The 26561-nt window shown below is 34.7% G+C and overlaps 2 protein-coding genes across 2 annotated transcripts; both read left to right on the forward strand.

The window, feature by feature from the left end:
• The first annotated feature begins 15 nt into the window (after positions 1–15).
• Positions 16–2270, forward strand: LOC114727221 (TMV resistance protein N-like). Its single transcript, XM_028913921.1, has 3 exons — positions 16–164; positions 1015–1501; positions 2211–2270. The coding sequence occupies exons 1-3, from the start codon at positions 16–18 to the stop codon at positions 2268–2270; spliced, it is 696 nt and encodes a 231-aa protein (XP_028769754.1).
• On the forward strand, positions 2254–15718 carry LOC114727222 (probable disease resistance protein RPP1). Its single transcript, XM_028913922.1, has 10 exons — positions 2254–2483; positions 2708–2875; positions 3405–3524; positions 4056–4234; positions 9243–9682; positions 10454–10673; positions 11326–11934; positions 13117–13395; positions 13479–13543; positions 15495–15718. Exons 1-10 carry the CDS (start codon positions 2292–2294, stop codon positions 15716–15718), a joined length of 2496 nt encoding a protein of 831 aa, XP_028769755.1. The 5' UTR covers positions 2254–2291.
• Positions 15719–26561: the final 10843 nt, after the last annotated feature.

A 26561-nucleotide genomic window follows, 5' to 3' on the forward strand; every position in this document is an offset into this window, starting at 1 on the left:
TACAAGGTGGATCCAATGGATGTCCAATATCAGAGAAATAGCTTTGAGGAAGCCATAGCTGCTCATGAAGCTAGGTTCATAAATGACGTGCAGAAAGTGCGAAAATGGAAGTCTGCGTTATTTGAAGCCGCTAGTTTGTCATCAGCATGGCTTTTCGAAAATGGGTATGCTTTTTTTTTTTTTTAATAGTATTTTGCTTCCTTATTTGCCTTCTACTGATGAAATTTTCAAATAATTAATGGTAGTTACGCAGTTCATAATGGTGAATCTCTGTAAATTTGGGACTTACTCGCATGATGATCTTATTTACGCATATGTTGTCTTGGAGTTTTTAAAATAATTAGAAACTAGAAAATTGTTAACAAAAATATTTTAATCTAATTTTTAACCGCAAATGTTTATTATCAGAAAATTTTATTTAGTAATTGCTAATATATGTCTATGACTCTGTATCATCATTGGATCTGTGAAAAGTTGGAGACCAACAATAACACTTCCAGATCCAATGTGACATTGCTCTTCAGAAATCGTCAAGACATTAAGCAGGGTCTATTGTTATTGAGAGTTGTGTCCTACTTTTGAATGCAAAATTATTTTGCACAATCATGTATGAGTACAGGATCGATCCATTGGCTTTCTGAGTTAGCTATATGCACAATATCACGTGTATTAAATGGAGTTTGATAAATGAGTTAAGATTTTTTATGACTTGTTCTGCTATTACTGTTTTGGTTTAATTTTAATTTTCTTCTGGTCTGATTCTTTTCGATTTACTTAAATGGTTCCATTTTGTGCTGCAAATGTTTATAGTTCTATAATTTTTTTTAATAAAGAATTACACAATGAAGGGATATGGAGAAGAAAACAGAGAGCTAATTGATATTGAGGTTATGATCTTTGAAGGATTCAATGAGATTTTACTTAAAAGAATTATCATAATAAAGAATAATAACAAGAAGATGACATTTTATATCAATTTTCTTCATAACAGAAAGAGAATTTGCTTTTTTGTAGGTATGAATGCGGGTTTATTGAAAGGATCGTTGAAGATGTCTATGCTCTGCTTCCTCCTAAACCATACCATAACATGGAACGCATGGTTGGACTTGAGCCTCGGGTAGAAGAAATGATCTCGCTTCTAAATAAATCCGACCAAGGCGCTTGCATGTTGGGGATTCATGGAATTGGTGGAATTGGCAAAACCACCCTCGCAAAAGCTATCTATAATTCAATCTTCTACCAATTTGACGCCGGTGCATGTTTCTTGTTTGATGTAAAAGAAGCATCAAAGAAATTCCAGGGCGTTGTTCGTCTTCAACAAAACTTCTATGAGATTCTTGAGGAAAAGAGCATGAAGTTTGGTAGTGCTGACGAAGGAATATTTAAAATAAAACACAGACTCTCTCATAGAGAAGTTTTGTTGGTTCTTGATGATGTTGATGAGATTGAACAATTAGAGCAACTTGCAGGGGGTTGTGATTGGTTTGGTTACGGAAGCAAGGTCATTATAACAGCAAGAAATAAGCAATTGCTCATTGCTCATAATGTCAAAAGAACATATGAATTCAAGGAGCTAAATAACTGTGACTCTCTTGAACTCTTTTGTTGGCTTGCCTTCCAAATGAGCCTACCTCCAAAAGGCTATCAACAAATGTCTAGTCATGTGATAAGTTATGCAAAGGGCCTTCCTTTGGCTATAAAATTAATTGGCGCCAATTTAGCAAATAAAAACTTAAAGGGGTGGAGGTCTACTTTGGAACAATATGATAGGATCCCAGAAAGAACAATACATGAAGTACTAAAGATAAGCTATGACTGCTTGCAACTTGGTGCTAAGATTATTTTCTTGGATATTGCTTGTTTTTTTTGAAGAGGAGATATTGGGTAATATTGATGAAATAGTAGAAGCTTGTGATTATGGTGCAAGGTTTTATATTGAAGTGCTTATTGATAAATCTCTTTTAACTATTAGTGATAATGATCATTTATGCTTGAGTGATCTAATAAGACAAATGGGGAGAGAGATTGTCAGGAGGGAGGCAGCATCAAATCCTGACAAACGTAGTAGATTATGAAAACATGAAGATGTTCTTAAAGTACTAGATGAAAATTCTGTAAGAACATGACTATTTTTGTCTCCTCACACATCAAATTTATTGTGCTGTTAGGCAATATCTAACTAATGATACTTATTTGTGCTTGCATTATAGGGTGGTCGCAATATTGAAGGAATAATGTTTGTTCCGCCTCAACAACAAGAAGTGGAGTAGAGTGGTATAGCCTTTGAGAAGATGAATAATCTTAGAATTCTTATTATTCGAAAGGCCCAATTTTCAACTGGCCCTAAATATCTTCCTAATAGTTTAAGACGGCTTGAATGGGACGGATATCCTTCTACAGAATTACCGCCAAATTTTTCTCCAAACAAATTAGTTGTCTTCAAGTTATGTTACAGTCCTTTCAGGTTGGAAGAGCCATTCAAGGTACCTTTTCTTTAACCCTTTGTATTTACCTTTTTGTTAAAATTTCCCTCGCTTTTATTTTCTTCAAAGAATCAAGAATAAATAACTTCAATTACCCTTCAATATTTATAAGCCTATTTAGCAATCTCTTACATCAAATGCACTTATCCCCCTCGCCCCCCCCCGGGGGGGATTTGGGCTTAACATCTAATGTCAATTAAGCAATCTCTATTTTGTTTTGGCAGAGATTTGAATATTTGACACGTCTGAATTTCTCCCATTGTGAATTCATAACTGAAGTGCCCGATATGTCTCAATTCCAAAGTCTAAGGAGACTGCTGTTTAAAGGTTGTTACAATCTGATCAAAGTTCATGATTCGGTGGGATTTCTCGCTAAGCTGGTTCAATTAGATGTCAGTGAATGCACCAACCTTACAAGCTTCTACGTGAAATTAACATGCCATCTCTTGAGGAGCTTTATCTCAATCATTGCAGGTGTCTTGACTACTTCCCTCATATAGTGGGGAAGATGGATGCAGTAACAGATATTTGGGCTAGAGACACTTCTGTTATGGGGCTCCCACCATCCATTGGAAATCTTTCCGGGCTTGAACGCTTAAATTTAAGCTATTGCAAAAATCTTGTGGAGATTCCAAATAGCTTATTCACGTTGCAAAATCTTAGCTGGCTTGAGTTGAAAGTCATTCAACCTGATAGTAGAAAATCTTTAAAGAAATTAATGCAAGAGAGCCAACCATTTATTAGCTGCACAAACGTGCAATTCTTGATGCTGAAAAATTGTTGTCTATTGGATGAAGATATTCACCTAGCTCTTAATCTTTTTCGGAATTTGATAATGTTAGATTTATCAGGGAATGATTTTGTATCCCTTCCTGAGTGTCTTATAGAGTGTGATCAGTTGTGGAAATTGGATGTGAATAGCTGCAAGAGGCTGAGAGATATATACCCCACTTACCATCAAATTTGCAGAAAATTGGGGCAGAGAATTGCATCTCATTAACTACAAAGTCATTAGGCCATTTATGGTCTCAAGTTTTGCAGGTACTTTTATCTATTTTATTTGTTTCCTTTGCTAATTTATTGATTAGCCCATAAAATTTTTCTTTATTCTTTTCATATGTTGTTCTCACATCTGAAATTTGTCTTTGGCCTGTTTTGGTAAGTTAGGCAAGAAGGGAGTCCACTGGCATCACCGCCATTTTCCCAGCAACAACATTTCCTAATTGATTCCACAATTGGTGTGAAGGAGGGAAAATGTCTTTTCTTGCTCGTAGGAATTTCCTTCATCTTGCCTTTGCATTTGAATTGGGGAAAGCCAACAAAAGTAGGACACAACCCTTCCATATTTCTATTAGCATCAATGGTCGTGTACTACTACAAAAGACATGTCGTGGTGTCCCAATTGCACAAGGTCATGTGTCTTTACTTAACCTGGGAGGGGCTTTTTGGGGAGAAGATTGGAGGTGGCTTAAAAGATGCATGGTGTTGGATTGGAATGATGTGGAAATACAAGTCATTTGTTTAACGACAAACATTCATGTGGTCGAGTGTGGAGTTTATGTGTACCAACAGCCAAAAAACATGGAGAATATCGAATTCAACTCTCCTTTGGTTTCCATGAATGCTCCTACAACAACTTCACTGAAACGAAGAGCCATAACTTCTCCTCCTAATGAACCTGACAAGAAGTTCCTGAGAAAGTTAAAGGTTGCTGATAAAGGAAAACTCGATAAAACAAAGAAAGCTTCAAGGTTTGTCTCTACTTGATACTGATATATTGTCGTTTCAAGATTTTTGCTTATTATTAATTTTACCAGATTCATGTATTGTAGGAGAAATAAACGACAACAATTTGTTCATTCACGTTGCAAGAGAAGAAGGATAGGTTTTCCAATTGGTAAGTATGTTTGGAGATTTTTGAACAGTTAGCAACTACATATTACAGTTGCTAGCCCGGTGTTTGTTGAGGGGCCCCCAAAGATGAGACCATGAAGCCTCCAAGCTGTTACGGATCCTGATGCAAAATTAGTGGCTTAATTTGCAAGAGATTGAAAGCTATATATGTAGAATAATTATGATACGATTTTTCTTCTTCTTTTGTTACAATTACAATCATAACTTTTGAAATAAGATCTCTTTGGTTTTTTGGTCAGTAAACTCTTGAAATATGATCTGAATGTAAGGCTCATAAACAAGGTTTTCTGGATTTTGTTAATGCAGAGGTCCTTCAACGACCCCTTTATTTTTTAACAAAAATTGAGCTAAATTATTCCCAAAATAAAAAAAAAACTCCTGAACTTTAGGCTTGGGTGTTTGAATTAGGGAAAATACAACTTTTGGTTTCTCAAATTTAGGCCCATTTAGTTTTTGGTCCCTGAAATTTAAGACCAAAGGTATTGGTTCCTGGAATTTACTCCGTTACAAAATGTTAGTCCTTGGGAGTGATGTATCGTTACAGTTTATTGAGGTAGCACAAACAGTGTCAGCTATGATGAATTGGTTTCTGACTTGGCAACATGAGTTGATTAAGTGGCATGGGAGCTGAATATTTGATGTGAAAAATTAAAAAAAAAAACAAAAGAAGGCACCTGTTTAAAGAAAAAGACAAAGGATCCATGTTTGAAAAAAGATAGAGGACCCACATCAAATACTTGGGGGGAATAGAGGAAAATGACGGTGCTGTCGATTAGGGCATAAATGATGGAACAAAACGATTTGGCGAGGGGCCGGTAGGCAAAGGGAGAACGAGTTCTGGCGAAGCTATAGTGGCAGAAAGAAAGAGGAGATCCGATGAAGGTGCACTGGGTGAAGGAAAGTTGGGCGAAGGGAAGTGGAAAGCTTTGCGAGGGGGAGAGAAGCTCAACTGAAGGCACATAACCGAGACGTAACTGGAGCTGGACGAAATCAATTTTTGGCGCATCTCTTCTTTGACCTATCGTCAACCTTCAAGTTTTCATTGGCTGTGTTGTTCTTTAATGGCTTCTAGTAGAAGTTCAGCTTCACACACTATGAATAAACAAAGGGAATCTGCTAGAGTTTTATGCAATTCCCAGAAGCAACAAATATGAATGAAGAAAGGAAATCTGCCAGAGTTGCAATTCCAATATAATGAATTTACAAAAGAAAGAACATTGTATTCTTTCCCACAAAATACATGAATAAGAAGGTGTTATACCCAAAATATTACTCCCTCCGTTCCTTATTATAAGAGACATTTGATACTTATGGCATGTTCCTATATATAAGAGACACTTAAAAGTTGTCTCTATTTTTTTGTATTGATTTCCTATTTTACCCCTATTTATTTTGTCTCCAACTCATACTTTCTCTCCCTCCCACTTCTCTTTCTTTTAATAATTTAATTGTTCTCTCTCATACTCTCTCTCCTTATTAATGGGGGTATTGTTGGAAAAAACATTATACTTTTTACATATTAATTGTCCTCAACTAATTTTAACTGTTTTTTTGATCAACGTGATTTGGTTATTTGTCTCTTATAATAAGGAACGGAGGGAGTACTAACACCAAAGCCAAGTTTGTCTGTCCATTTGGCTAGTAGTCACAAAATTTACAAGTTTGCAAGTTACAAATACATAGCATGATTAAGAAGGTTGACTACTCCCAGAAGGAGTTGCAATAATTTATTCCCGAGCAGAAGAAGCCTGTTTTGTTTTCCTTTTGATTGGAAGCTTGGTAGGTCTCTTGGATTGCTTTCAAGAGCATCGGTTGTGACCTTGTTGCCCACAATTGGAACATTGGAAAACACGATATTGACGGTTCTCATTTTCAACCTCAGGTATTTGTTCATCTCTTCCTTTCTTTTGTTTCTTCTTGGGCCTCCCAGTACGCTTGTGATAAACTAGAGGATCAATAGCCTCACCATCTGTTTTGCTAAATTACCTTTCTCTAAACTGTTTTTCTCTAATATATGTTCGAGAACTGGTCTTCTCGAATACATATTTGAGAATTGGTTTTTGGTCTTCTCGAATACATATTTGGGCCACTCCTTCCGTTTTGTTAGATTACCTTTCTCTGAACTATTTTTCTCCAATATATATTCAAGAACTAGTCTTCTCCAATACATATTTGAAAAAATTTGATCTTCTTGAGTATATATTTGGGCCGCTCCCTACGTTTTGTTAAATTACCTTTTTTCTAAACTCTTTTTGTCCAATATATATTGAAGAATTAGTCTTCTCTAATACATATTTAAGAATTCATAGGTAATATACATACATATATATATGACACTGCATGTATAATATACATATATATATATATATATCATAACAAGTAATAACACAAATGAATATGCAAGTTATAACAGCACCATACATACATATGTATATTCCACCCTGAATATACTAACCTTGTAAACTATAAATATTTACCTACAAGGAATTCCATTACTGTCACTACTCTCATTCCTCTCCTCATCGAGATCCATATTTAACTTGTGATAGCAAAATATTCAACTAAAATAGAACATAAAGCAAAGTAAGTTAACATATAAACAATCAAAATAGTACCACAATTCAAGCAGAAAACAGAGCACAATGCAACAAAAGTAAACAAAAACATAGCATACTCACTGCTCAACAAAAACAATACGGACACTCAAACCGACAGGTCAATGCTCTATAATAAAATGAAATCAAATGAGCGCCCTCTTGCTGCTCATGCCAACAACTTCTAGAAAAAACTAAAAACAGAGCATGCATGAAGACACAATACTGAAGAGGATCAAAGACCTAAGCAGTTAAATAGGTTAAAAATCTAACAAAAACAACATAAACAATAAATGACTATACAACTAATTAAAGCAAACAACTCTAAATCAAAGATGCAATTGATGGATCAATCACCATTCCCATCCTTCCTCTTCCCCAGCCGACTCCTTACTTTTCTCAAACATGAATTAATCAACTATATACAAAATACACATTACTTCTTCACCTTTCAATTAACAATTGAGGAAGCAAATGGTGGGTTCAATTTTGTCGCACCACCATTGTCAGAAATGCTGTTATTCTGGTGATGACCACGTCACTCTTCGCCTCTAGGTGTGGGTCCTCTTTGACCTACCGCCTTTCCCATTGTTTTCTTCTATTTCATATGCACCATTGTTTTCCTCTGCTTCCCTACAAGTGTCTGATGTGGGTCCTCTGTCTTTTTTTAAACATGGGTCCTTTATCTTTTTCTTTAAATAGGCGCCTTCTTTCTTTCTTTCTTTCTTTTTATTTTCCCCGTCAGATATCTAACTCCCATCCTACTTAATCAGCTCATGTTGTCAAGTCAGAAGCCAAATCATCATATAGCTGACACTATTTGTGCCATCTCAACAAACTGTAACGGCGCATGACTCCTAGGACTAACATTTTGTAATAGAGTAAATTCCAAAAACCAATACCTTCGATCTTAAATTTCAGGGACCAAAACCTAAATAAGCCTAAATTTGAGGGATCAAAAGTTGTATTTTCCCTTTGAATTAGTTTTTTAAGAGTGATTTTCTGATATACCAAATAAAGATTTGAAAGAACTTCTTATTTCAATCTATGTGAAAATACTTTTTTATTACGTGCCAAACCGGACATTCATTCATTACTTTTTCATCGCCGTGAATGGCGACCAGCTCAAGACCCAACGACAGGTCCAGAGATTGCTTCCATGGTGGCGAAGATTGAGGAATAACGAGTACGGAATGGGTGAGTGAAGAAGAGGTTCGATTGGATTCACTGTCCACGATGACTGGTTTGTTGCCCGCTGTGAGTGTGGTTTCGTGGTTTCCCAATCCGTAAACTCTACCCCTGTGTAATTTTTTTAAAAAAAAATCATAAAAATTCCATGTGTCCTGATTTGGCAATGTTTTTTAACATATCGGATGATGGACTTAGAGTTGAGTTGACTCATGAATGACTAGGATTATGCTTTTAAAAAATTTAGAAGATAAGAGACTATGCTATAGCCAAATTAAAAGTTTAGAGAATAAGTTATAATGGAAGGATTGAGTTACAAGTAAATTAAAAATTAAAAAGATTAGAAGATTAATTTTTTCTAATAATTTTATAAAAACTTTCCAAATTTAAAACCAATAACTCCAAACATTTCAAAATTTAAATTTACTATCTTATATATGTCCTAAAATTTATGTCCTTTTTAGCTATTTTATATCTAAATTTTGTTTTTCATTAATCATCTAACAAAATTTCAGTTTATCAAACTGATTTTTTTTTTTTTGCAAAAGCAAACTTAAATATAAATCACAGACCTCTATTATAACTTGAATTTGCAACACTCAGATTAAAAACAACCACTTCTGTTACGGATAATCTAAAACACACCATCGCCATTTCAGTCCGGTGAAAAACCAATATCCTATTCTCAAAATTCACGGAGCATAAGCCATGTTTCAGAACAGAAGTGTTAAATTTTTATGAAAACTTTTCCTAAACTTAATATTGGTCCCGTTGAATATTTAATTGAAAGCTTGGAATTTTTCTACAAAATAATTCTGTTAATTAGTTCTACGTCCGATTTTTCCCTATTCATACAACAATACACTGCATCCGTACTCTTGATTGATAGTAACGCGTCTTCTCAAGTCGAAGCCTGGAGGGCCCCCTAAGCAGTGAGGCATCTTGATGAAGATTTTGACAGGGGAAAGAGCACTGGATTCCAAAAGACAGCCAACAGGAATTAAACTTTTGCCTTGCTCGTCCCTGGTGAGCTACATTTCTGTAAATTTCTCTCTTCTTACAGAATCAAATATCAATCTATAGCAATCGGTAGGGTTTATCGCAGCCTTGGCGATTCAAGTTTCAGCACAATCATCCCATGGCGTAAGGGAATCAACGCCTTCATAGATGACAAGAAGCTCGGGAAAGCGGAACGGATCTCACCGACGCTTCTTAAAGCCATCGAAAAATCGAGGATTTCGATTATTGTGTTCTCTATGAACTACGCTACTTCCACATGTTGCCTAGATGAACTTGCTCACATCATTCGGTGTAAGGCGGAGAAGAACCAGATGGTTATGCCCATTTTCTACAAGGTGGATCCGATGGATGTCCAGTATCAGAGGAATAGCTTTGGTGAAGCCATGGCTGCTCATGAAGTTAGGTTCGGAAATGACTTGGAGAAAGTGCGAATATGGTGTCTGAAGCTGCTAGTTTGTCATCGGTATGGCTTTTCAAATATGGGTAGGTTTCTTTATATTATTTTCTTTATGACGTTTTGTTGATAGAATTTTCCGATTCTTAATTGAAACTTTGATGGGTGACTTTTATTGTTGCACTTGAAAAGGTGAACCCTTGTGAACTTGGGCCTTAAGAAATCGTGTAGAAGATATGTTATTAAACAGAGTATCTGTTGTTATTGAGAGTTGTACTGGTACCCTTTATTTTTTTGGTTAAAGTTTCTGAATCCAGTACGTATTTCTAATAATTCTGCTTTATTTGAAATCCAATATTATTGCGGACATTCATATATGACTATAGAATTTTTGGTAGAAAAAATGACTATAGAATAATTAGCTTTTGGAGTACACTTTCTTTTGTCGCACATGAATGATGGTTAAGTTTCAGTATTTTTGGGGATTGTTAAGATTTTATAATTGACATTAATAATGATTTGTTATAACTTTAGTTTTTGAAAAGCATTTTTTTTGGGTCAAATAAAAGCATAATTTTGTTGGTCTGGATTTTTTTTTTTTTTTGTCTATTTCTATTTGGTCGAGTGGCAAATATTTTTAAATCAAATGTTAAATATATATGTTGCACATTTTTTAAGTACTTTTATGGTGTCGGAGGATAAAGATAATAACAGAGCATGTTGATGTTATCTTTAAAGCATCCAAGTATGATTCGTTTTTTTTTTTTTAAATAAAAACAGATGTATGGTAAAACTAACAAATGCAGACATATTTTGCATCAATATCTTCATTTTAAGAATAGAAAATTTCCTTTTTGCAGATATGAATCGGATGCATATTCTAGCTAGGCTGCCTCCTAAACGGCTCCATAACATTGCTAGGCTGCCTCCTAAACGGCTCCATAACATTGATTACATGGTTGGACTTGAGCCCCGTTTTGAAGAATTGATGTCGCTTCTGGGTGAAAGTGATTATAGCGTTTGTATGTTGGGGATTCATGGAACTGGTGGGATTGGCAAGACAACCCTTGCAAAAGCCTTGTATAATACATTCTTCTACCAATTTGAAATTATACAGTGATTTTCCTCATATAAAAGCTTTCAGTAATTATATCGGTACTTATTTGAAATTATACAGTGATTTCCCTCATATAAATTACTCATGCTCTCTCTCGCCCTCTACATACGCGTCAAGTCATTCTAAAATTAAACACCCAGAGTTCCCCACTTTTGAGTATTATTCGAAATGCCCGATTTTCAAATGGCCCTAAATATCTTCCGAATAGTTTGAGATGGCTTGAATGGGAGGAAAATCCTTCTAAAAATTTACCACCAACTTTTTCTCCTGACAAACTAGTTTTCTTCAAGTTATGTTATTAACTTTTTATATTTACCTTCATTATTCAGCTTTGTTTCGCCTTTATTTTATTCGAAGAATCAAGAATAAACTGCTTCAATTACCCTTCTATTTTTCCAAACCTTGGTTTAATCCTGTTTCTTCAAGTCTGCTCAAATCTTCTTGCCTTTTTATTTTTCCTCGTTAAATCGTAAGGGTTTGGTCATAGCATCTCTTGTAATTAATGTCAATTAAACAATCCTTTTTTTTTTGGCAGAGATTTGAATGTTTGATATGCATGAATTTCTCACACTGCGAATTCATAACTGAAGTACCTGATATGTCTCAATGCCAAAGCCTAAGGAGATTGTCTTTTAACGACTGTTACAATTTGATCAAAATTCATGATTCAGTGGGGTCTCTCTCAAAGTTGGTTGCATTAAATGTTGGTGGATGCATCAAACTTACAAGCTTTCCACGTGAAATCAATATGCCATTTCTTCAAGATATTATGCTGAGTCATTGCAAGAGTCTTGACTACTTCCCACATATAGTGGGAACGATGCATGCATTAAGTTATGTTTGGGCTGATGACACTTCTATTAAGGAGCTCCCACCTTCCTTTGAAAATCTTACTGGGCTTGAATCTTTGAAGAAATTAACGCAAGAGAGCGAACAAGTTATTAGCTGCGCAAACATGGAGTTCTTGATGCTCGAAAATTGTTCTCTATTGGATGAAGATATCCACCTAGCTCTGAATCTTTTCCCGAATCTGGTACAGTTATATCTATCAGGGAACGAATTTGTGTCCCTTCCTGAGTGCCTTAAAGATTGTGGTAGGTTGGTGAAATCGGTTGTGACTAACTGCAATAGGCTGAGAGATATGCCAGAGTTACCATCAAATATGCCGGAAGTAGAGCCAGAGAATTGCGTTTCATTAACTGCAAAGTCATTAGGGCATTTATGGTCTCAGGCTTTTCTCATAATTTATCTTCTTTTTTTTTTTGCAACTATTTTTATGATTATTCCAATTAAATACAATTGTGATTGGTTTGAAATGAAATTAAAATAAAAATAAAATAAAATAGGGTTAAGGTGTAAATTGTTTATTGTGAAAGTTTTTATTTGGGAGCGCTGGACAGTAAGAAGTTTTTTGGGTGTAAATTTATCTCAAAAGTTTAAAATCATTACAATATGACCTCTATCGTTAAAAATATTAGCAGTTAATGGCACTTTTTTAGCAGTCAACATTGGTTTTTTAATAATAAAGGGCGAGATGGCTATGACTTTAAATTTTAGAGCAAATTTACACCCCAAAAAAAAATTCTAGATATCAGACGCTCTTGAGTGAAAACTTCCAAGATGAATTTTAATCCAACAAAATATGGCTTATCTTTAATTAAGTCTCATATTTTTCTTTGGTTTGTAGATTTTTGAATTGAATTTATTTGCTTGCATATCATTAATTAAGTCATCATAGTCATATCGAGCAGTTTGCTTGTGAAAGTTAACTCAGCCATAAAATTTCTCAATATTCTCTTCATATGTCTTCAAATCTGAAAAATGTCTCTTATTTTGGGAAATCAGGCAAAAAATGAGATCGTTGACATCAGGGCCATTTTCCCATCAACAGCGTTCCCTGATTTGTTCCACAATTGGTGCGAGGGAAAATTTCTTTTCTTGCTCATAGGAATTTCCCTCCCGTTGCCTTTGCTTTTGAGTTGGGGTAAGCCAACAGGAGTAGGAGACTATACTTCCATATTTCTCTGAACATCAATGGTCGCGTGTTACTACAGAATACATGTGGTGGTATCAGAATTGCACAAGGTCATATGGTTTTATTTAATCTAGGAGGGTGTTTTGCCCCGGAAGATTGGAGGTGGCTTCATAGATTCATGGTACTCCTCCGGTCCTAATTATAAGACCCAATTTGACTTTTTATTTGGTCCTAATTATAAGACCCAATCCATTTTGTCTCTTATATTTATGCATTTTTTTCCAAGATAATCCTTCTAATAATGATAGTTTTAGCCAATATACTTAATTAGCAAGGATATTTTAGGAATGACAACACTTATTTATTATAAATAACCAACTTAACTTACTTCCTTAATCTCCTCAAATAAGTCAATTGGGTCTTATAATTAGGACCGGAGGAGTATTTTATTGGAATGATGTGGAGATACAAGTCCCTTGTTTAAACCCAGATATACCTGTGGTTAAGTGTGGAGTTTATGTGTACCGACAGCAAACAAACATAGAGAATATCCAATTCAAGTCCCCTGTTATGCTTACCACGAATGATTCAACAACTTCACTGGAACAAAGAGCCATGTCTTCTCATCCTAGTGAACCCGACAAGAAGTTTCTGAGAAACTTAAAGGTTGCTGATAAAGGAAAACTCGATAAAACAAAGAAAGCTTCAAGGTATTCCTGTACTTGATACTGATATATTGTCGTTTCAAAATTTTTGCTTATTAAATTTTCCTTTTCCTGTTCATGTATTGTAGGAGAAATAAACGACACCAATTTTTTCATTCTCGTTGCAAGAGAAGAAGGATGGTTTTTCCAATGGGTAAGCATGTTTGGAGATTTTTGAACTATTGGCATTTAATATTTTGCTGAATGAGTGGCTCTTGAAATTTCTGGTTTTGGACTCCAGTTAGCGGGGTTCTTCATTTGCTGATGTACAGGAATAACGATTACCTCTTGGACTAATTATTACGGCTAATCTTTTTAGATCATTTAATAAAATATATTTCTAGATAATTAAAAATACACAATTTAAAAAAATATCTCATAAAATTAATTATACAACTGTTTCATAACGAAAAAAAGAATCAGCTTTTGTTCTATAATAGTCAATTTCTTTATATTAAAAAATTGAAACTCTTAAACAAAGTTTGATGTTTTATATAATAGTCGATTTGGTTACGAGTTCTACATCCATAGATTGTGTTTTTTCCTATTAAATTATTACTAGTACCAACATACGCAGAGAGCCCGGCAAAACGCTTTTTTTTTTTTTCAAATATATAAATGAATGATTGCAAATTAATTCACGTAAGCTAACTTAGAATACGACAAAAAAAAAAGGAAGCAAACATGCATTTTCGAAAGCGAATATTTTATGGAAAATCCCCCCAAATACAAGGTGTGATAATTTTCTATGTCTGCATTTTTTTCGCCAACATGTCTTTTCTAGATCTAGAAATCGGGAAAAGTACCTGCAGAGGAGCCTTTCAGTACGTGTTTAAATTGGTTTGTTTAAATGCTTATAAGTATACTTTACATAGATCAAAACAGAATTCCTCTTATATACTTATCTTATATTTTATAAATTATGATTGAAAAATTGCTTAGAGAGATATACATTAAATGCATATGTTTTACAAGCCACGATCACCCCATGATATTCCATTTACAAAAAAAATTCCATGCGGTAGGCCGAATTATTTTCATTTGTTTATGCATATAGTCTTACAACTGGTACTTATACATGAAATTCCAGTCAACCCTCTTCGCCTTGACCATTATAAATATAATTGAATTTCTTCTTATTTTCGTCACTTTTCAGCTTGAATTTCTGTTTTTTTTTTTTTTTTTGCATGTGTTTAGTTAGAACTTGTACCTCCTGAAAATCTGATTTGTAATGCCTTAATTTACTTGCATTTGCCTATCTTCACCGTTTTTTATCATATACTCTGCTCTCTAGCTATCGGAACCTTCTTAATTGCTTAGAGTATAAAATTCACAACTATTTTTTAATATAAAAAGAGGTATGTGGTGCCATGCATGTGAGCCATAATAAGCTCTTAATAGTTCTACTTTCTTTAGTATTGTGGACCCATTTTCTATGAAAGGAGGAAAACAAAACTCTCATGCCCACGCAAAGAGAACTTTTAATGAGGAGGGGTTTTAGGGTAAAAATGTGTTTCTTTTTTCTTCTTGAATTCCCTTCTCTTTTAATGATTATAGTTTTGATTCATGTAACTTAGTACATAAATTGTAACCCCTTGCAGCTTAGCCTTATATTTTTTATTTGGTTGTAATTTGGTCTCTAAACTTTGAGTAAACGTGACTTAATATTTATAATTAAACCATTTCTAGATATTGAATTAAACCATTTATAAAGATTGACTTACAATGAGTTAAAAATCTAGGTAATAAAATTGAACTAAGTTTCAGCGGTAACAAATAAAAATTTAGAGATGAAGCTCTTGAATTCTCCCCGTGCAATGCACACAGCGGCATACTTGATTAGGGTTGAAATTTCACTAGATTGCATTGTTTTAAGCATTAATATTAGAGTGTTAATAATAGATATTATGAATATTCTAATTGATAGATATTATTATGCATTTAATTTTTAGCCATTCTCTCTTTTATAATAAGTGAGCACCTCAATGGCTTTGAAAATATTCTTAACCCGTTCTGACTCATATTTAAAGGAATCAGGTTAAGACAATCAAATTCTCGAAGCAGGTGTATACCCATGCTCTATTCTGGACTATTTCTGCTTGTAGGGCCTGGTCCCATAGCAGAGTGCTTTCAGCTCGTCCGGCTTGGACATAGTCGACTCCGAACTTTGGCACACTTGGAAACATCTCCCTGGATTAGCCTGATTTTAGCTATAGTCCTGACTGGAAATCCATATTCTGGAGCAACATGGAAAAACTTGATAACCTTAAGACTCCTAGGAGCCCCATATTCTCTTGCTGCTTTCTTGATTAATGGATTTAATCTTTGAAGAGGTTTTAAATCTTGAAAATATAATTGGTCAAGAAAACCATGATCAAATAATTCTTTTACTAGATCTAGATGGGTTGCTGGAGTGGCAGTGACTCGTGGTAGGTCATCCTTAAATTCAATAGGATAACTCTGTTCACTTTCCTCTCTGTTTCTGGCATAGATTCTGTCAAATGCCTACTGGTATTCCTTCATATACTGGTAAAAGAGGACAGTATTTTTGGGAAGTTCTAGAAATTGGCTGCTACTTGGTGGCCTTTGAGTAGAATCCTTGAAGCTAACTGTGAAGTTAACTGCTGGTGTCTGCTCCGGCTTTTGTACCTTTTTTTTCTTTTTTGTAATTTTTTGTTTTGATTCCCAAAGGGGATCATGTTGGTTCTTTTCTTTCTGGAGGGTGTCCTTATAGGACTTTGATAATACAAGATTATCATCTGGAGTTCCAAGCAAATTATTGCTCTGGTCTGGAGTTTTTTGACCAGTTTCCTGTCCATTACTAGAGGTCTCCATTGAGGAGCCACTGGAAGTGGGTCTCTCGATGCCACTAATGTCTTTTGGTGGTCTTACCTCTGAAAGATTTGCACTAAGGAGGACTCCGTAAACTTGTTCTTCTAGTACAGTCACAATAGCCTATACCTCAAAAACTTTGGCTTGGGCCTCAATATAGGCATGATATTTCTCATTAGCTTCTTTTGATACATATCTAGGGTTGCGTTCTGGATCTGGATTTGCTGGATCTTTTGCTTGACTTTCTCTCCGAAGCTGTTCTCCATATCTGGAAAGGAAATCAGTAAAAATATTTTCTGAACCTTTAATCTTTTTAACTGTAAAAGAATATAAAGACAAAAAGGCTCTCCATCTAGCTCGTCTGTGCTGGCTTATTGTATCTGGGCACTGGTTGTTAATGAAAGCCAAAACCTGTGAATTGTCAGTTTGAATTTCGAAGGTTTTTCTACTATCTAAATTTCAAAATTTTTAATTGCATTAATTATAGCTAACAATTCTTTCTGGCTGATATCATAATTTACTTCGGCATTTTTAAACTTCCTGAAGCATATGATACTTTGGATTTACTGGTTCTTCTTTCTTCCACAATACAGCACCCCAATAGTAATCTGAGGCATCTGTCTGGATAAACAGTGAATCATCATCTTTTGGTAAGGTGATGGGTTGTACTATTTTTCTGACTATTTCTTTTACCTGGATTATCTCATGAGCGTCTTGTGGGCCCACTCAAATGGTTTTTTACCTCTCAGCTTTTGCTGTAGGTTTTCCCTTATTCGTGACCCTAATGGAATAAAGTTCAAAGCATAATTAAAGATTCCTAAAAATCTTTGTAGCTTCTTTTTATCTTTTATCTGATCTGGAAAAGTTAAAAGTGAATGAATTATATTAGGCTGTAATTCAATCACTCCTTGATTTAGGTTTAACCCTAAGTACTCTATCTTTTCTTTTCCTATCTCGGCTTTTTTCTTGGATATTACTAATCCATTATTATAAGCTAGACAGGCAAAAACAAGCAAGTGCTTTGGTGGCCCTGCACGGAGGATGAATAAACAAGGATATCATCAATATAAACAAGAATAAAATTTCTGTATTTATTGAAGATTTGATCCATCCTTTCTTGAAATATTGTTGGACTGGTCTTTAATCCCATGGGTAGGACATTCCATTCATAATGTCCATTAGGAACTAAGAAGGTTGTATATTCCCTGCAATGTTCTGCAAGTTCAATCTAGAAGAAACCTGATTTACAATCAAACTTAGAATAAATTTTGCTATGTTTGATTTTTTTTTTTTTCAAAAAAGGATTTCTTTTTTTGGTAGAGGATATGTATTAGCTTTGACTACGGCGTTTAAGGCGTTGTAGTCTATTACTAACCTTGGTTCTCCTCTCTTGATTTGAGTACTTTCGTACTAAGAATCCTGGACAATTCCATGGACTTTGTGAAGGCCTAATCGACTTTTGGTCGATTAGCTTTTGTATGATTGGAGGGAAATCATCGATATCCTGTTTAGAATATCTTCTTGGCTTTTCTTATATTGGATTTGGTTTTATGAGCTTAATTTCTGCTACATGGTTTTTTCTATTAGCAAAAGCTCTTGGATTTTCTTCAAAGATTTTTTCTAATACCTTTTCAAGTTATCAGAAATCCGGAATTTTTTTGGTTTATCACCTAATCCACCACGCTGGGCTAAGGAGCTCTGATGGATGAAGGTATAATGGTGTCTAAGCGGTTTCTTTAACAAGGGCAAAGAAAGCTCAGTATTGTAATGTGTAATTGCCTCAAAATACCGTTGTTTAAAGGTATATTGTTGGAAGACTTGTCCAAGGAATCAGGCTCCTAAAATTAGGTCACCCTATTTTAGGGTTATAGTAGAATTCTGTTGCCTTGAATTCTATATGGCTGACTTGGATATAAAGATATTTATATCCTAAATGGTACTGGGTTTTGTACTGGTTAACATCCACAACAACTTTGAGTGGTAATTCCTGGAGGTCACCTATCTTTTTTGATATAAGGTTCATGGAACTACCTGTGTCAAGCAAGGAAAATGGAACCTTTTGTAGTCTACCCATATAGGAATATATGGTGTAAGCTTAGTTGAGTCTTGGTATTCTTGATCCATTAACCGTCAGGCTGGTATTCTCTAACACACAGTTGTTCTGGGTTAGGAAATCTTGTCCTAACATAATGTTGGTGTTTACGTCTTCAATAAGTTTGAAGACATGGACAACTCTTAATTCTTCTCCTGAAGAATCTTGGAATAGACATATTGTTCGCACCGCAAGTGCACGGATCGTTACAAGTAATAAAGTGATAAGTAGAGTATTGCTCTCATAAAGATTTGGTTTCAAAACCCGGTCAAGTATTGATTATTACACTTTCGCTTAATTCAAGTAATACAAATATCAAGAGTGAAGTAACTATTTATAAGATTAGAAATTAATAAAAAGAAAAAGTGATTCTTCAATTCCAATGATTCAAAGGGACCTAAGATTATTTATCCCCTTTATATTTCAAAAGCACTCAATTAAATCCCCATTATATTTGCTTCTTAATTATAGATTATGTTAGCCAAGAATACTAAATTACCTATAAGTGCTCTCTCAAGTCTCTAAATAGGTGTTTAGCTCAATTAATTCCTTAATCTCTTTATTAATTAATTAAGCCCCAATTTTAATTGCAAACTTTATGTGACTATGTGAGGTTAATGAGTATATCTTATCTCATTAACAAAACCATCCATCCAACTTGCAAACTTCAAGTTCCCACACAATTTTACTCAAGTTCTACATTCCACCTAGCCTTCTCAAGTATTAATCAAGTGAACCCAACAATCTCATTGATGGCCAATCAACAACAAGCACTAAGCATAGAGTAAAATCAACACAATCATATCATTAATCACAAATATATAAGGGAAATGAGTACTTAATATATACAAGAGTTCAAAATAATCCTAGAATCAAAGTATTTAGCCACAGATACTCAGAAAATCCACAAGAATATATGTATACATCAGCACAAAATGGAATAAGAGTAGAGAAAGCAAGATGAAAAGCAAAAACTAAGAAAGAAGCTCAAATCTCTTCAAAGCTCCAACTCCTAGCTCAATCACCTCCAAAAAGCAAGCCTTAGCACAGCCAAAGACTCCCAAGAACCACTCAGAACTGAAGAACGGTGGCCAAGGTCAAGTTTTGGGGCTTAAAACCTAGAATTTTTTTAGCTTAGTTGAGCTGTGCGTTTGCTGTCAGTGACTACGCCGCGGCCCAAAAATTTTGTGCCGCAGCCAAATTTTTCTCTGTTTCAGTTGAGCTGCAGTTAGATCAGAGTGCACCGCAACTCATTTTGCCTTTGAAAAATTTTGCTCTTCTTGCTCAAATGAGGAGTTCTACTTATAATGATTTGGCCTCTACTTGTTCTTCTTTTGATCATCATAATGTAATTCCTAAGAAACCTTGATCTTTAATTCCTTCTGAAGTACTTCCAAGTGGCTTGAAATTTTAATTCTTAGACCAAAATAATCTTGCAAAAGTGACAAACTTCATAAGCTCAAAAATAGCAAGGATAAATGCCAAAATATGAACAAATACCTCTAAAAGTGCATAAAACTTAAAAAAAAAGTACTGAAATGACATGAAATTCTAGAAATTAACACACCCCCAAACTTAAACTTTTACTCGTCCTTGGGTAAACCACATGCTAAAATAACTAGAGTGATCAATTATCCACTTACTTAGCATGAATGAAGGTTTCCTCATAGTTGCTCAACAAGATATACTTAACAGGAACATAGTGAAATACAGAAGAATGCAAGATCCACAATATAAAAACATGCTTTCTATCAATTTTCAAAATGTGTGTGTGTGAAAGGAGTCAGAATACGATTTTCCTGCAACTGTTAAGATCAACTATAACACTTCGATATGTTTAATACAACCTCAAGATCAGGACTTTATATGCCTAGCATTTTCCTCCCTCTCAACAAAAGAATGACTTCACACAATTCTAAAATCAATGGGACTTTGTAAGCTTGTAATGTGGCTATGGGTTAAGCTAATTGAAAGAATGGTAAAGGAGACAATTCAAATATCTTGAGATAAATGACTTCATGTATTCTTCACTTATCCTTTACTATACAAAATTTTCTTTCAAAAAGCCACCTATCCCCCTAAACTTATATCAAGTTGAATTCTATGTACTCCAAATTTACTCCAAATCTTATTGGAATTGAACTCTTTCTCTTCTTCTTCTTCTTCTTCTTTTTTGCATTTCTTTTTCTCTTTTTTTTCTTTTTTTTTAGATAAGCAAAAATAAACTTGACTTGACTTAGGAGTACAAAACACCCTGCATCATTTACATTCCCATACCCAATTTTACAATCACATACCTCCTCTAACAACCATACCTACCAAGCCTCTCTAGCAAAAATAACATGTCAATTATCTCAACATTAGGGTAGTTCATGGCTTTTTCACGTTGCAAAGGCTAGGGTCAGCTGTGGGTTCCAAAAGGAATTAACATGGTTTTTCAATTAAAGGCTCAAATAGGGGACCAAGTGGAAATAATATCACAGGTCGGCTTGAAAGGCTCAAACGTATTTTAAACAAATGCCCAAGTCATTTTCTAAAGTTATGCAAAATCATTAAATCACCTCAAGAGATTCCAAGATAGGTTCTAGAGTCCATCAATTGAGAAAGAACATACACACCAAATGGCCACAAAATCCCCTAACAAAAACATTCAAATCATCTTCTGACTTTCATGTGCAAAAGATTGTTAGAAAACAAGCCTTACACTGCAAATCAAGCATTAAAACATATGAACCACTTTTTCCTGTCAAAATAATAATCTGAGCAACCTTTCTATCATTGGATCATACATTCAATTCAGAAGATAATTAATCAATCTAACTTGCATTTCAAACAAAATGACAAGAAAAAGTCTAAGTTTGCAAAATTGGAACCCATGTCAAATCATCAACTAACAATCTATCATCAAATTGCCTAAATTCTAATCAAATTAGGAGTGTAAGAAACTTCCCTAAGAATGCTCTTGACTCTTCAAACTTGATTCTTTTTTTGTATCATGTTAAATATGATGATAGACTTTCAAATACCTAAAACAAGTCAAACCATTAAAGGATAACAACGATTAAAGAGAGAGAGAAAATAAAGTTTAAAAGCTTGGGTTGCCTCCTAAGAAGTGCTTAGTTTATAGTCCTCTAGCCTGACTTTTTAGCACATGCCTAATCATAGGTATCAAAGACTAGGATCACCTTGTCTTCATTCCTCTTCAAATAACAAGGTTCTAGCATGAATGTGTGTTCATCCAAACAAGTAACACATGCTCCATCAATCAAAATTGATTTCAGGATACATGGTTCATTGAAGTACATGTTAGGGTCTAATTTAGGTTTTTTCAAAATTACCATCTAAGACCCCTAAGTACTTTGAACACCCAATAAAATCCACTTGACTCTCATCAATAAGAGTCAAAAGATCAGTAGGAGGATTAAGAGTATACATTGCTGGGATTTTCTCTCTATTCTCATCTTCAAAACAAGGACTAGGCTCCAAGTTTGGAACCTCTATTAAACACTTAATATTATTCTCTTCCTCATTCAATTCCAACTTACAATCAACCCCAAAATTATCACAAGTTATAGGAAACATTTCCTCCCTCCCCATGATCAATGTTTCACTTGAAATCTCATCTTTTATAGAAGAATCATTTGATATATAAAAAAAAACACCTTCTTGCTTCAAAGACTCAAAGGTAGAAGCCATCTCACCTACTTGGAGTGTTAAATTTTGAAGAGCTAAAGCATGTTCATTAAATTTCTCTTCTCTCCAAGCTTTCATTTCATTTTCATTATCAAGAATATGCTGAAGCATATCCTCTATTGTGGGCTTCTTCTCATGAATGAGGGTAGTTTCAAATACATGAGTATGGGGTGATATATAAGAATGTGATGCACATGAGGGAAGAGAACAACTAGGATCCCAAGACAATGATTGTTCATGATTCAATGCAAGGCTAAATGAATTATCAAACAAATCATTTTGAGTCCTAGCAACAACATCCTCCATATAATCCAAGGTTGAGACATGGGGGCATTGCTCATTACAGTAATAATCTCCATAATAATTAGAACAAATGTACTCATCACAATGAGCTACACAAGCATAAGAGTCATAACAAGAATTTATATAATCATTACCATACTCAAATCCACCACTTCCACCACTAGTCCACCAAGGATAATCCATAGCAAAGCTTAAAATAAAACAACAGACACAATGACACATAAATAGAACAAACAAACACAAGAATACTAGAAAATAAGTCAAAAGGAAGACTCAATCACACAAGAACAAATATATACAAAACTCAAGCTTAAGCTAATCATGCTGTAATCGAGATTGACCAAAGACAGTTTTAAGACACAAATCCCTGACAACGGCGTCAAAAACTTGTTCGCACCGCAAGTGTACGGGTCGTCACAAGTAATAAAGTGATAAGTAGAGTATCGTTTCCATGAGGATTGGGTTTCAAAACCCAGTCAAGTATTGATTATCACACTTTCACTTAATTTGAGTAATACAAATATCAAGAGTGAAGTAACTATTTATAAAATCAGAAATTAATAAAAAGAAAAGTGATTCTTCAATTCCAATTATTCAAAAGGACCTAGGATTATTTATCCCCTTATATTTCAAAAGTACTAAATTAAATCCCCATTATATTTGCTTCTTAATTATAAATTATGTTAGCCAAGGATACTAAATTACCTATAAGTGCTCTTTCAAGTCTCCAAATAGGTGTTTAGCTCAATTAATTCCTTAATCTCTTATTTAATTAATTAAGCCCCAATTTTAATTGCAAACTTTATGTGACTACGTGAGGTTAATGAGTATATCTCTATCTCATTAACAAGGCCATCATATTGTACGCTTCTAGTTCAACATGCTTGCAATTGCAAACTTTATGTGACTATATCTCTGGTAGTAATACTAAAATTTGGATAAACAACAAATTTTAGTTTCTGGTATATAAGATTCCCTAGGATGAGTCCTAAGAGAGATGACTTTATACTGGAGGTTACTCTATCATCCATTATGTAGAGTTGGATAGGGGTATTAATCCCTCCTTTGAAGCATGCTTTGACAGTTATCTCTACAGCACCTACGTAGATGTCGGAGATAAAAGGATTCTGGATTTGGGATAATTCATTTCGAATTATTCCTTCATTGAGTAGTGGAATTTCAGCAGTCCCGCTAAGGGCTTCTTTAACTTCTACTTGGACTTTAGTTTTTCTTTTCACAAAATACTCTTTCTTTCTTTTGGAAAAGCTGGGCAACCAAGATGTTTCAAAAATATCTTTTGGTTGTACTGAAAATAACTCTTGATTTATTATCTTGGCTATTTCTGGATGAAAAATCATAGATTCTGAAGTAGCTGACATTTAATCAGTTAATTCTCCATCGGAAAAATCTGTATATTCTCCTGATAGTACTTTGTAAATACTTTCAGAGGAATATTCTTCTTCACCTTGTTCACAAGGAACGAGTTCATGATCAAACAACGTAGCTTTATAAACTTTTGTTTTTTCCTGGAATTTCTTCTGTCTTCTTTTAAGGCACTCATTTGCATAGTGACCTTCTTCCTGGCAAATCAAACATCTACATTTTTTCCTGGGTGGTCTTTTCTTATGTCTGGATTTTTTCTGCCAATAACCTTTACTAGGTTTTACTCTTTTTTCTGTATTTTTTATCTAGTCTCTTTTTGAAGAAATACTTTTTCTTGTATTTCTTTCTGGATTTCTTTTTCTTAAACTCATTGCAACCCCATTTTTCTTCTAAATGACGTTTACAACAAAGTTTATCCTTGGTCCACCATATCTTATGGTTCATGGACGCTCTGGTTCAATAGTAAGAGGCTTTGGTATTTTATAATATTCTCATTTGGAAATCTAAATCGTTTAGGACTACACTACCCCATGGTTCCGAAGAAACCTTTATGGAAAATATGGAAAATCTGGAATTGACACAAATATTCTTCAAGGTAACAAGGATTACATGGTTGCAAGGAACTAAGTTCTCTCTTGGTTTCCTCTCTCATTTGGTCTCTGTATTCTTGTTCTGTCTGGCGTAGGTTTGTACCTACAAATTCCCACCATACAAAATTTTCTAGTTTTTCTATGAGGGTTGGAACATCATGAGATGACAGAATGTCTCTTTTGGATTCTCTGAAAATGTTATCAAAGAAATATGATACGCTTCCAGTTGTAGCCATCGTCAAGAAGTTATATGCCTGATCAACAGTCATATTTTCTTTATAGATTACGGCTGAATTTTCTTTGATCCATTGGGAAATTTTTTCTCCTGGTTTTACCTCACAATCAAGGTTGAGGATAACTCCTGAGGGCTTTATGGGCTCTAAAGGGTTATCTACTGGTTCGTATCCGTATGTGGTATATCTTGGCTTTTTGAAATGATACCTATCTCGCTCTACTCTATGGATACGTATTTTTTCTTCACGCCAAGCATCTTGGGCTGGTTTTTGCCAATCTGGTAATTCTGTTTCTATTTCTTCATCTACTGAAGAATCATCTGGAGGATTTGGTCTAGCGACTGATGGCTGACCTGCTTCTGGTTTAACATGTTCTTTTCCTGGACGTTGTTCATGGTTGACCTTAACATCTTCCAAATTTAAGGTGTTAAGTGTTTGCTGGACTAGAGTTTGTTCTAACCCGTAATCTGTAGATTCTCCTAAATATTCATCTATTTGGGAATCTAATTTCTGGACTTCATCCTTACTACTTATAGTGGATGTTTCTACTTTTTCTTCTAAAGTAGCATCAGGTACTGGTTCTCTAATAATTAGAGTCCTTGGGGGAAAACTTTCAAGTTTCTTTTGTTCTTCTTGAAACCTTTTCCATTCTTCAAATTGTTTTCTGATTTTTAGTTTATCCATTAAACAGGTTTAGGGGATGGACTAAATGGTCTGGAGGATTTAGATATTTCTCTAATCCCAAACACAGCTACTAGCTGTGATATCTGGTTTGTGTTTCTTTCTATCATCCTTTCCAGGTTGGTTAACCTATTGGATAACTTATCTTGATTTTCTTTGAGTGTTTTAATCCTGACTTGGTTTTGTAGTATTAATTCTTTGATTTCTTCTAGGTCTGTATTATTTTCTAACTCCTCCATCTTTCGACAGATCGTAGACTCAGTCTGGCTTATCAGTTTATAAACATACAATTGTCGTGAAACTGGTAAATCCTGGGCATAGGCAAAAGCCCACCTGTTCTGGAAAATAAATTCAAGGAGTGAGTTCTCCATACCATTGGATTAAGATCAATCTTCTTCTTCCTGGTCTTAGCTCGTACTGTACCTGCAATGCCAAAAATCAACAGATATAAAGATTATCTCGGTTAAGGGTCCAACACGCTTCCTCTGGTTTCCTATGTCTTTCGAACTGTGGAAAGTTTCTTATCCTCTGAAGCCCACTAGCTTCGGTTTTACGGATCCCAGCAACTTCCCCTAACACACCTGTCCGTCGGCTTAACACAGGTACTCTCAGGCCGATCCAACGACACAGTATCGGAGGAAAATGTTATCTTTCCAGAAGTTCTTGGACATAGTAACCTTTAGTGATGCGGACTTCTCTACCGAGGATATGTCTCTATTCTCTCGTTTCTCACAATACAGGACTAGAGCCGTAAGACTGGAATTGGAAGAATGATCTTTCAAGAATTTACTCACAAAACATTGTACAATGTTTACAACAATATGCAAAGTTGTAGGGCGCATTCTGCCTTACACTAGCAAGTGATTGGAATTTAAACTGGATTCTAACCACGGATTATTTTACCATGGTTTACGAAAGTGCCTAGGTAACCTAACTATGGCTTACTTTCGGCGCCTTGATTCCTGCTGAAGTTGATTGATTATATCTAAATCAAAACAAGTGGACCAAAACATTAATTTTCTTCCCAAATAACTATTTTTTAAGTTTTGATACAAACGCCATGCACAGTCAACTGACAATTCCAACAAGGATGCATGACTACATATACAAAGGATGCTTCTCCACTTAAAAGTGAAATAAAGAAAGTCACTCATGCTCTCTCCTTTTTAAAATAAACATTCATTGTATCGAAAGAATAAAAAAAGTAAACATTCACAGCTTGTCACCCAAAAAAAAAATTCAAAGCTTCCACTTTTGAGTTTTGAGTATAAAATTCCTTGCAAAAGGTAAAGATGGAACCATTTTCTATGAAAGGAGGAAAATAATGCTCTCATGCCCACGCAAAGAGAACTTTTAATGAGGAGG

Source organism: Neltuma alba, unplaced genomic scaffold (assembly GCF_004799145.2).
Source record: "Neltuma alba isolate B1F8T4 unplaced genomic scaffold, ASM479914v2 tig00012454_pilon, whole genome shotgun sequence".
Lineage (NCBI taxonomy): Eukaryota > Viridiplantae > Streptophyta > Magnoliopsida > Fabales > Fabaceae > Neltuma > Neltuma alba.

What these genes read in the sequence shown, in the direction of transcription:
- LOC114727221 (XM_028913921.1), top strand. Translation starts at nt 16, where the DNA reads ATGGATGTCCAATATCAGAGAAATAGCTTTGAGGAAGCCATAGCTGCT. An exon ending in GCATGGCTTTTCGAAAATGG is followed by an intron (nt 165 to 1,014) that starts GTATGCTTTTTT and finishes GCTTTTTTGTAG; the next exon opens with GTATGAATGCGGGTTTATTG. An exon ending in GGTTTGGTTACGGAAGCAAG is followed by an intron (nt 1,502 to 2,210) that starts GTCATTATAACA and finishes CTTGCATTATAG; the next exon opens with GGTGGTCGCAATATTGAAGG.
- LOC114727222 (XM_028913922.1), top strand. Translation starts at nt 2,292, where the DNA reads ATGAATAATCTTAGAATTCTTATTATTCGAAAGGCCCAATTTTCAACT. An exon ending in ACAACCCTTGCAAAAGCCTT is followed by an intron (nt 10,674 to 11,325) that starts GTATAATACATT and finishes TCAATGCCAAAG; the next exon opens with CCTAAGGAGATTGTCTTTTA. An exon ending in AAAACAAAGAAAGCTTCAAG is followed by an intron (nt 13,396 to 13,478) that starts GTATTCCTGTAC and finishes CATGTATTGTAG; the next exon opens with GAGAAATAAACGACACCAAT.